This window comes from Eubalaena glacialis, chromosome 13 (assembly GCF_028564815.1).
Source record: "Eubalaena glacialis isolate mEubGla1 chromosome 13, mEubGla1.1.hap2.+ XY, whole genome shotgun sequence".
NCBI lineage: Eukaryota > Metazoa > Chordata > Mammalia > Artiodactyla > Balaenidae > Eubalaena > Eubalaena glacialis.
Genome location: NC_083728.1, coordinates 90038307 through 90050525, shown reverse-complemented (window position 1 = coordinate 90050525; position 12219 = coordinate 90038307). Strand labels below are relative to the sequence as shown.

General features: G+C 36.8%; 1 protein-coding gene across 2 annotated transcripts in view; it reads right to left on the bottom strand.

Annotated features, from left to right (window-relative positions):
• Window positions 1-12219, bottom strand: part of USP42 (ubiquitin specific peptidase 42) — a 41264-nt gene that overhangs the window by 16365 nt on the left and 12680 nt on the right. For both annotated transcript variants that reach the window (XM_061210052.1, XM_061210053.1), the window contains exons 4-6: window positions 2839-2949; window positions 1068-1170; window positions 152-219 (exon numbers count right to left, since the gene is read on the bottom strand). In XM_061210052.1, coding sequence (XP_061066035.1) covers window positions 152-219; window positions 1068-1170; window positions 2839-2949 — 282 coding nt within the window. The remainder of the gene's footprint in view (window positions 1-151; window positions 220-1067; window positions 1171-2838; window positions 2950-12219) is intronic.

Here is a 12219-nt window from a genome sequence, read left to right as displayed (position 1 = left end):
ACAAACTGGGACAGGGGCTGCCTTTGAGGATGGGGGATGGGAGTCTGGGATGGAAGGGAGACACACTTTCCATTAGTAACCCTTTCCTATCCTTTGTATCTGTTAAACCACATACTGTGTCACACTTATCAACCTTTAAACAGAAGTTTACCTCTAGATCTTAGGTATCCTCCAAATATCTGACAAACGAGTGTGGTAGCCTGGGTGTGTCTGTCTAATCTGAAAAAGTCAAACAGTAAAATGAGAGAAGAGTTCTACAAAAATGACAGAGGCTATAACCAGATTTTAAAAGCAGGTACATCTATAAAAGAACGAGAATTCAAACAGCAGAGCTGCACAGTATGTGTGACAGCCAGAGAATCGCCTTGCCTCATGAGAACACAGTGAGGGTTTGGGGTGAGGCAGGAATCTGGCCCTGAAGCAGGACTGTGACACCGCGTGAGGACTCGCCGGCGAGAGCAGGGAACACAGAGCGTGCTCCCTTGTTCTGCAGCCTACTGTCATCCAGACAGGGACAGCCTGGCCGAGGCAGTGCTGGTGGCAGTGGGAAGGCAATGGGAGACGTGCTGGGTGTGTTGAGGCAATAGCAAGTGGGTTAGGACTTGTTATCTAATTGTTTCTCCAATCTTCCTCTTGAGCCCACATTTAGATTTTAAAGAAGAAACTGCAGAAACTGGTAACTGACCAGAGTGAGAAAGACGCAGGGAACAGATACAGATTTCAAAGTCTAGAGATCAACTCAGAAAACGCTGGCACAAGAAAGGAGAAGTGGTTAGTTTTGACCTGCAGAGGGATGATGATACTCAGAAATTAAATAATGTCAAGACCAATATTCATGTCCTGACATCTGTAATTAAATCCAAATTATTATAGTAAGCACACCTTTTAAAATTTCAACCATTTGAAAATAATGCCAATCACTTGAGGAAGAGGCAGCGCAAAGTCAAAAGTTGAGGCCGAAAGAGAGCTCTGCACACCCATCGTAAAAGGCTAGACTGAGTTCTGGTGAGCCAGTGAGGTGGGCAGGGGGTGGGAATGGGGGTTGACCGATGCTGTGTTGTACTCACTTGTTGCTGCCATTCAAGCATGCTTTTTGCATAGCATCAACAGTGTACTGAAGGAATTCATGGGCATCTTCTTGGCTTCCAAAGCGGAAGTGCCTAGCTATGCCTATAAAGTTCGAGTAAAGACAAAGCTTTATCATCACATGACATGCCGGGCTGTACTCCCCCCAAAGTTACATCTCATGTCAATACGTTGGTTAGAAAATACCCGATAATTATTTTATGAGGAAACAGCATTAATAAGCTCCCCTGAGAACAGCTAGGACAGGCCCTTTAGACCATTAAAAGTCCACATGGGCTAGAGTTTCTGAGAGCCCAGAGACTCTATGTCTTCAGCAATAAAATGATACCTGAATAAATTCAACTTTGGCTGTACTGTTTCAAAAATTTGTCCCAAATGTTATGTCAGTGCACGCATCTTAAATCTGGCCCTAGATCTTCCTGAGAGAATCCATGTAAAACATAAACATGTGAACCTATCTAAATTCTATCCCAATAACCTAGAGAACATACTATATTCTCCACTGAGTATATCTTGGTCCTATTTCTAATTGACTAAACAGCCGCAAGACAAAACTACATAATAATGAAAAACAACACAAAAGTATAAACAATATACATAGAATTTTAATGTGTATGAATATATATAAATATATATTAACTTGAATCATATGAAATTGCCAATATTCTACCAGTTCTGACCTACAAAAATGACAATTTCATTATTCAACCATATATGTTTGGAGTTGGCGGGGCGGTGTATGTTCATGGATGTATGTATATACACACAATGACATTCTCTTAAAGACTAAGTTTAAAAATATTAGACCTGCCTGCCGTATGTGTGTGTGTGTGTGTGTGTGTGTGTGTGTATGTGTGTAATATATACACGTAATTAAACAAACAAAATCACCCCTGGCTAAAATTCTGCCAGGATCCTACAATGTTTAAAAAATTTTTGCATTGTCTACTCTGGCCTGTTAATAGTACCAAGGGCCAATATAACACCTCTTTATCTTCAGCAGCTTTTTAGGCAAAAAGATTATAAATTGTCACTGTGTAATTATCCACCCCTATAATTACCCAGCTAGATACCAGATTAAGAGTTAGGTTTTTGTTTTATTTGCAAGCATTTTTTATTCCAACTCAGTTAATTAAGATGATGTAAAAGCTTATTGCAAAAAACATACAGAAAGTGCATAAAAATATTTCATGCGACCTATCAGGATCATTACAATTCAAGAGGAAATTTTAAAGTCATTTAAAAATTGTATAGAAAAAGTGAAATTCATCCACAAATTTGCTAAGTTATGAGTATAAAATTTTCTTTAAAAGTATAATTAACTTTATTTTGGTAATTCCCATCACTATGTATAGTGTAATACTCATTCACTGAATTAAAACTAATTGAAAACTAAAGAAACCTGCAGGACAATATTAGAGTTAGTATTAGCATAGAAATCCAAATATCTGAGAAAAACACTGTAAAACTTATCAATGATTTTATTAATAAATTGAGTTTTAAAAAATTTTTAATGTGTTTATATATTAAACTGAATACCACCTTCTTTACTATATTGTCATCTTTCACTTTAGGTTTCAAAATGTGTTTATATAGTAAATAGTTTACTAAAAACCTGTTATTCATTAAAGACATATACATATACAATAAACTGTTTGTTGTAATACACAAGGAGCTCATCATTTACCAGTTAGACCATTAAGACCAATTAGCTAACAAATACTAATATAAACTACTATAGAGGATACTTACGCCGCATCTCATTAATGACAAACATCGGTTTAATAACATCCCCAGGATTACTGAGTGCCTGGGTAATATGTGCTTGCATTGTACACATCATACAAAATCCTTCTGCATGACCTGAAAGATAACAGATGATAATCCTCCAAATTAGCAAAATATGACTCTATATATACATCAAGGGGTATTATAAATAACGGGCACACTCCTGAAATAAGAATAACAGTTACAGGACTTCCCTGGTGGCGCAGTGGTTAAGACTCCACACTCCCAATGCAGGGGCCCTGGGTTTGATCCCTGGTCAGGGAACTAGATCCCACCTGCATGCTGCAATTAAGAGTTTGCATGCCACAACTAAGAGTTTGCATGCCACAACTAAGGAGCCCGCAGGCTGCAACTAAGGAGCCCTCGATCCTCAACTAAAGAGCCTTCAAGCTGCAACTAAGGAGCTGGCAAGCCACAACTAAGACCCAGCACAACCAAATAAATAAATATTAAAAAAAAAAAAAAAGAATAACAGTTACTATGTGTCATGTATTGAGTTATATACTTTTATTCATTTTCATTTAATTCTCCAGCAAACCTAAGTGATAAGTATATACTGGCTCTACTTTACAAGAAAGGAAACTGAGGCTCAGAGAGTTAAAAATTTGCCCAAAGTCAAATAGTTATTAAGGGGCAGACACATAACTGGACTCAAATCATACCCTTCTAATTTCAAAGCCTGTGCTCTTAACTATGGTTTATACTGAAGAAATAAGAATTTTTTTTCTTATACTACCATTTGTCTCAAACAGTAAAGGAATGTCTCCTGTACAAGGGGTTCAAAATCTCTCTGTAAGTGTTCTGACTTTCTTGGCCACATACAGTGGTCTCTGTTGCATTTTTTTTTTTAACAACTTTTTAAAAAAATGAAAACCACTCTTAGCTCATGACTAAATGGTGCTCCTGGCATCTTGTGGGTAGAGCCCACAAATGCTGCTCAACATCCTACAATAAACACAGGACAGCCCCTACGATAAAGAATTACCTGGTCCTAAATGTCAATTACACTGAAGTCAAGAAACTGCCTAAAACTAAAGGCTGTTCAGACCTGCCTAACAAAGCTTTAAAAGCCTCAAAAGGTCCAGACTATTTCCTTTTTAAAAAATTTATTTATTTATTTTATTTTTACTTATTTTTGGCTACGTCGGGTGTCTGTTGCTGCACGCAGGCTTTCACTAGTTGTGGCGAGCGGGGGCTACTCTTCGTTGCAGTGCACGGGCTTCTCATTGCGGTGGCTTCTCTTGTTGCAGAGCACAGGCTCTAGATGTATGGGTTTCAGTAGTTGTGGCTCACAGGCTCTAGAGCGCAGGCTCAGTAGTTGTGGCGCATGGGCTTAGTTGCTCCGCGGCATGTGGGATCTTCCTAGACCAGGGCTTGAACCCGTGTCCCCCGCATTGGCAGGCAGATTCTTAACCACTGCGCCACCAGGGAAGCCCTCCTTTTTTTTAAAAAAAAAATTTATTTATTCATTTATTTATTTGGCTGCGTTGAGTCTTCATTACTGCTCGTGGGCTTTCTCCAGTTGCGGCGAGTGAGGACTGCTCTTTTTTGCAGTGCACGGGCTTCTCATTGCGGTGGCTTCTCTTGTTGCGGAGCACAAGCTCTAGGCACGCGGGCTTCAGTAGTTGCAGCATGTGGGCTCAGTAGTTGTGGCTCGCGGGCTCTAGAGCACAGGCCCACTAGTTGTGGCGCACAGGCTTAGTTGTTCCGTGGAGTGTGGGATCTTCCTGGACCAGGGCTCAAACCCATGTTCCCTGCATTGGCAGGTGGATTCTTAACCACTGCACCACCAGGGAAGTCCTAGACTATTTCCCATTAACATAACTGTGTCCCAGAATAAAGCTCAAAAATATTTATAGGAATAAAAAGAAAATCCAGCACCCAACAACATAAAATTCTAATTGAAGAGTACAACTGAGTTATATACTCAAAGATGAGGCATGGAAAGATCAGAAATGACCACTAACAAGGAGCAAATAAACAGAAACAGACCTGAAAATAACACAGATATAAGACTCAAAAATAAGGACATTAAAAGAGACATTTTACATATATATATATATATATAATTTCTATGCTCGAGGTAGAAAAAAGAGCATGTTAAGGAGAGACATGGAAATAGAGCCAAATCTACTTTACAGAGGAAAAGTAGAATCTCTGAGATGAAAAACACACCAGGTGAAATTAATAACAGATTAGAAACAAAAGAAGAAAAGATTAGTGAACTTGAAGACTTAGCAACAGAAGTTATCTGTAATGAAACACACACAAACCTCAAAAAAAAAAAAAAAACCTCTCAAAATAACAAAAAATAAGCATATCAGTGACCTGTGGGACGACTTCAAGTTGTCCCTAATGTACATGTAATTGGAGTCTGAAGGTGAAGAGACAGAACAAATATTTTAAGAAATAATGATTGTATACAAAGGGATAGCACAAGGAAGTTTTTTTAGAGTGACGAAACAGTTGTGTATTCTGACTGAGGTGGTGGTTTACATGAACCTATACCTGTATTAAAATTCGTAAAACTGACCCCCCAAAAATTAATAGGACTGTACACTAAAGAAATTAACTTTATGTTAATTATAATAGAAAGTTTTTTAAATGACTGAAAGGTATACAAATCTGAAACAGTAAATTTACAGATCTAACAACCTCAACAAACCCCAAACAAAAGTCTACAAAAAACAGTGATAAAAAGAAAAATTTTAAAGCAGTTAGAAATAAAACATGTATACAGGAACAAAGGTAAAACTGACAACAGACTTCTTGTCAGAAACAATGCAAGACAGAAGACAGTGGAGTAACATCTGTCAAGTATTAAAAGAAAAATGTCAACAGAGAATTCCATACCCCATGAAAACATCTTTCAAAACCAAAGATGAGACCTTCCACTTCTCAGAAGACAGATTAGCAGTACTTTTCCCTACTCCTCCCACTAAGTACAACAAAAAATCCTGGACATTGTATGTGAAGCAAACATAAGAAAGTTGTGAAAGGTAGAGAGAAAAAGACAAGCTAGCCATTTCAGAACCCAAGGAATGACATGGCAGTGAGTTCCCTGGGATTTCTTTGTGCTTCATATATTCCAGACTTGGAGCTGAAGAAGCCACCGACCTGGAAACACCAACAAATGGAGGGAACAAAGCCACAGTGAAAGCCTGCTATCTCTAGCCAAAGGACCAGGAAAGGGGCAGCCTAGCAAGGCAGAAAACTTACAAAAACTGCTTTACCCTAGTCAAACACACAGAAAAACTGTGGTGCCACACCTACCCGTGGCCAAGTGAGGAGCCTAATCTTCCACTTACCAGGCTTTAATGAAGCATCCCAACCTACCCACTGGGGTAGTGTTAGAAAAGGTAAATTAGGAATGGGAACTTTCATCCATGCTGAGTGATAACAAACCACACCCCCGTCCCACAATGTCAGTGAAGATCAAATGAAGAGCCTGGACTTCCACCCACAAACCCCAGTAATAAAGAAGCATCCCTCCATATTATGCTAAGTTAAATAAATCAAACAGAGAAAGACAAATGCTGTATGATAACACTTACACATGAAATCTAAAAAATACAACAAACTAGTGAATATAACAAAAAAGTAACAGATTCACAGATGCAGAGAACAAATTGGTGGTTACCAGTGGGGTAGAGAAGGGGGAGGGGAATGATAGGAGTAGGGGATTAAGAAGTACAAACTATTATGTATAAAATAAGCTAAAAGGATATAGTATACAACACAGGGAATATAGCCAGTATTTTATAATAATCATAAATGGAGCATAACCTTTAAAAATTGTGAATCACTATACTGTACACCTGTAACATATCATATTGTAAATCAATTATACCTCGAGAGAGAGAGCGAGAGAAAGAAAGAAAGGAAGAAAGAGAGAGAGAAAAGAAAGAAAGAATCAACCCTCGAACTCCCCAGTGGGTAGTGTCAGAATCAGGACTTTCACTATCACCCAGTGGTAAAAAGCCACTGCTGTGTCAGTGGACATCATGTGGGGAGCAGAAACTCCTACCCCTGCCCAGGAAGAACATGGAGCCCCAAACCCCACCTTGGGTGTCAACAGACTGAGTGGGGAACGTGGACCTCTATCTCCACCTAATATTTCTTCCTTTGCCAGAATGGTGTCAGAGAAAGCCAGCTAAAACACATATTAGATAAGATCCAATACCTTATAACGTAACACAAAAATGTCCAGGTTTCAACTGAACATCACTCATCATACTAAGAACCAAGAATTTCTCATTCAGCGAAAAAAGACAATGAATGAATAGATGCCAACAGTAAGATAGTAGATATGTTAGAATTATTTAACAGAAGTTTTAAAGCAGCCATGATAAAAATGCCTCAACAGGTAGTTATGAACATACTAGAAACAAATAAAACAATATAGAAAAACTCAACAAATAGAAGATATAAAGAACCAAATGGAAATTTTAGAAATGAAAAACACAATAACTGAAATAAGCAGCTCAGTGGATGAGCTAAGTAGAAGAATGGAACTGACAGAGGAAAGAATCAGTAAACATGAACACAGAACAACAGAAATTACCTACTCTGAACAATACAGAAAGAACAGACTGGGAAAGAAAAATGAACAGAGCCTCAGGGACCTTCAGGACGTTAACAAAATATCTAAACCCACGTTATCAGAATCCCAGAAGGAGAGGAGAGAGAAGGCTGGGTCGAAAGTATTATAAGAAATGAAGGCTGAAATTTTCCCAAATTTGGCAAAAGATATCATTCTATAGATTCAAGAAGCACAGCAAACACCAAACAGGAAAAAGAACAAAGATATTTATGCCAAGACACATCATAATTAAACTTATGAAAACTAAAGACATCGAAAAAATCTTGGAAGTAGTGAAAAAAAACAGCACCTTACCTATAAGAGAAAAACTATTTGAATGGCAATGGATTTCACATCAAAAACTATGGAGGACAAAGGAAGTAGCAGAATAATTTTCAACTGCTGAAAGAAAAGGACCGTCAACCCGGAATCCTATACCCAGTGAAAATGTCCTTCAGGAATCAAGGTGAAATTAAGACATTCTCAGATGAAGCAAAACAAGGAGAATTTGTTGTCAGTAGACTTACCCTAAAAGAATGACTTAAGGAAGTTCTCTAAACAAAAAGGAAATAATTTTTTTAAAAAAGGAACCCTGGAACATCAAGAAGGAAGAAAAAAACATGGTAATCAAAAATACAGACAAATACAATAGGCTTTCCTCCTCTTTGAGTTTTCTAAATTATGTGATAGTTGAAATAAAAATTATAACACTGTCTGATGTGGTTCCAAATGTATGTGAGGAAGTATTTAATTACATGATAACTAGGGAAGAATACAGGAGATAGAAGGTAAAGTTTCTACACTTCCCATGAATTGGTAAAATGACAACATCAGTAGACTGTGAAAAGTTATGTATAAATAATGCAAACCTAGAGCAACCTCTAAAAACACTGTATAAAGAGATACACTCAAAAACATAAAAAAACACAAATTTTTAAATATTCAAATAACCCACAGGAAGGCAGAGATAAGAAAACAGAAATGAAAAACAGAACAGAAAACAAAAACAAAATGGCAAACTTAAGTCCTAATATATCAACAACCACCTTAAATATCAATAAACATTACACCAATTAAAAGACTTAAATTAACAAAGCAGATTTTAAAACATGATTCAACTATATGTTGCCTATAAGAAACTCACTTCAAATGGAATGATACAAGCAGGCTGAAAGAAAAATGATGGAAAAACATGTCATGCAAACATTAACCCAAAGAAAGTAGGAATGGTTATATTAATAGCAGATAAAGTAGACTTCAGAGCAAAGAAAACTATCAGAGAAAGGGAGATTATATAAAGGATCAGTCCATCAAAAAGACAAAGCAATCTCAAATGTGTTTGTACCAAACAACAAAGCTGCAAAATACATGAATTGAACTCTGATAGGACTGAAAACGGACATACAGAAATCCACAATTAGAGCTGGAAACCTCAACATCCTTCTGTCAACAATTGATTGAACAATTCAACAGAAAATCAGCAAGGATACAGAAGAAGTCAACAACACCAACAGCCAATGAGATCTGATCAACATTTATAGAACACTCCACCCAACAACACATTTGTTTCAAGTGCTCACAGCACATATACCAAGATAGACTATATCCTGGGCCACAAACAAACCTCAAAAAATAAGACAACTGAAATCATAGTAAGTGTGTTCTCTGACCACAATGGAAAATACTAGAAATCAGTGAGAGAGAGATAACAAGAAAGTCTATAAATACCTGGAAACTAAGTAACACACTTCTAAATAACCCATGGTTCAAAGGGTAAGTCTCAAGGGAAACTAAAAAATATATTGAACTGAATGAAGATAAAAAGACAACATATCAAAAGTTTGGAGACACAGGGACTTCCCTGGTGGCGCAGCGGTTAAGACTCCGCCTGCCAATACAGGGGACATGGGTTTGAGCCTTGGTCCGGGAAGATCCCACATGCTGCGGAGCAACTAAGCCTGTGCATCACAACTACTGAGCTTGTGCTCTAGAGCCCATGAGCCACAACTACGGAGCCCGCATGCTACAACTACTGAAGCCCGCGTGCCTAGAGCCTGTGATCCGCAAAAAACACAAGCCACTGCAATGAGAAGTCCGCACACCGCAACAAAGAGTAGCCCCCACTCACCACAACTAGAGAAAGTCCATGCGCAGCAACGAAGACCCAACGCAGCCAAAAATAAATAAATAAATAAATAAATTTATTTTTAAAAAAAAGTCTGGGGACACAGCTAAAGCAGTGTTGAAAGGGAAATTTACAGTAATACCAATATCAGAAGCAAAAACAAGGATATCAACCCTGCAGACATCAAAAGGATAACAAAGGAATATTATAAATAACTTCACACACATAAATTTGACAACTTTGGAAAAATGGACCAATTCCTCAAAAGAAGTGAACTACCACAACCCACCCAATATAAAATAATTGGAATAGCCCTATACTTATTAAGGAAATTAAATTTGCAATTTTATTTATTTATTTTGCAAAACTCCCAAAAAAGAAAATCTCCAGGCCAAGATAGTTTCACTGATGGATTCTACACTAAATAAGAATTTACATCAATTCTACACAATCTCTTTCAAAAAACAGGAGTTAACATATCCCAAATTCATTTTATAAAGCTAGTATTACCCTGATACCAAAACCAAACAAAGGTGGTACAAAAACAGAAGATTACAGACCGACATATCTCATGAACACATGTAAAAATCCTTAACAAAAATTCAGCAAAATATAAAAATAAACATCATGACCAAACGGAGTTTATTCCAGAGATATAAAGATGACTCAGTATTGGAAAATCTACCAGTATAATCCACTATATTAATAAGCTGAAGAAGAAATTCACATGATCATATCAATTTGACACAGAAAAAGCTATTGACAAAAATCAACACTCATTCAAGATAAAAAGCGGGAATCGGTAAAACAGAAATAGAAGAGAGAAAAAAAAAAAAAAAGAAATAGAGGGGAACTTCCTTGACTTGATAAAAAGGATATACCAAAAACCTACAGCTAACATCAAACTGAATGCTTTTCCCCCAAGATCAGAAATGAGGCAAGGATGTCAGCTCTGATCACTCTTATTCAACATATTGCTAGAAGTTCTAGCCAGTGAAATAAGGCAAGAAAAGGGAAAAAAGGATACAGATCAGTAAGGAGTAAGTAAAAATGTCCCTATCTGCATATGACATGATTCTCTACATAGAAAAATACAAGGACTCCCCAAAAAAAACAAAGCCTAGAAATATTAAGTGAAGTCAGTAAGGTCAATATACAAAAATCAAATGTATTTTTATATACCAGCAATAAAAATGTGAACACCAAAATTAAAAATATAATGATGCTTATAATTCCTCAAAAAATAAAAGGATTAGGTGTATATCTAACAAAACAAAACATGCTGATAACTACACAACACTGACGAAACAAAGTAAAGAAGACCTAAGTAAATGCAGAGACATACCATATCCACAGACTGGAAATGTCAGCATAGTAAAGACGTCAATTTTCCCCAAACTGAGATACAGGTTTAACAAAATTTCTATCAAAATCCCAACAAGATTTTTTTGTACATATAGACAAGATTATTCTGTAATTTATATGGAAAGACAAAGGAACCAGAATAGAAAAAAACAATTTTGAAAAAGAATAAGTGGATGGACTCACTCTACCTGATATCAAGATATATTACATAGCTACAATAACAAAGACCAACCGTGTTGTGGGACAGATACATACTTTAACAGAACAGAATAGGGGACCCAGAGATAGACCCACACAAATACACTCAAGTGAATTTTTACAAAAGTGCAAAAGCAATTCAATGAAGGAAAGATAGCCTTTTAAACAAATGGTGCTAGAGCAACTGGACATCCACAGACAGAAAAACTAAACCTCATGCTATACAAAAATTAACGTAAAATGGATCACATACCTAAATGTAAAACTATAAAACTTGTAGGAAAAAAAAATAGGAGAAAATCTTTAGGATCTAAGGGCTATGCAAAGAGATCTTATACTTGACAGCAAAAGCACAATCCATAAAAGGAAAAATTGGACTTCACCAAAATTTAAAACTTTTGCTCTGTGAAAGACCCTGTTAAGGGGATGAAAAGACAAGCTTCAAACTGGCAGGAAATGTTGGAAATATACATCCGAAAAAGACCTAATATCTAGAATATATAAAGAAGAAAACAACAATATAAAAAACAAAGAACGCAACAGAAAATGAACAAAAGACACAAAGAGATATTTTCCAAAGAGGATATATACTGATGGTAAATAAACACATGGAGAGAAGTTCAAGACCTTTAGGCATTAGGGAAATGCAAATTAAAAGTACAATGAGATATCATTATACTCATCATTACCATATGGCTAAAATGAAAAATAGTGAAACACCAAATGCTGGCAACGATGCAGAGCAACTGGAACTCAGTACACTGCTGGTGGAAATGTACACTGGTCAGCCACTCTGGAAAACTATTTGGCAATTTCTTACAAAACTAAACATGCAACTACCTTATGACCCAGCAACTGTAGTTCTGGGCATTTATTCCAGGGAAATAAAGACTTGTGTTCACACATATGCTCTACACACTAATGTTTACAGCAGCTCTATTCATAATATCCAGAAACTGGATACAACCCAGATGTCCTTTAATGGATGAGTGGTTAAACAAATTGTGGTCCATCCATACCATGGAATACTAGTCAGCAATAAAAAGGAACAAATTATTAATATACACAACAAAGT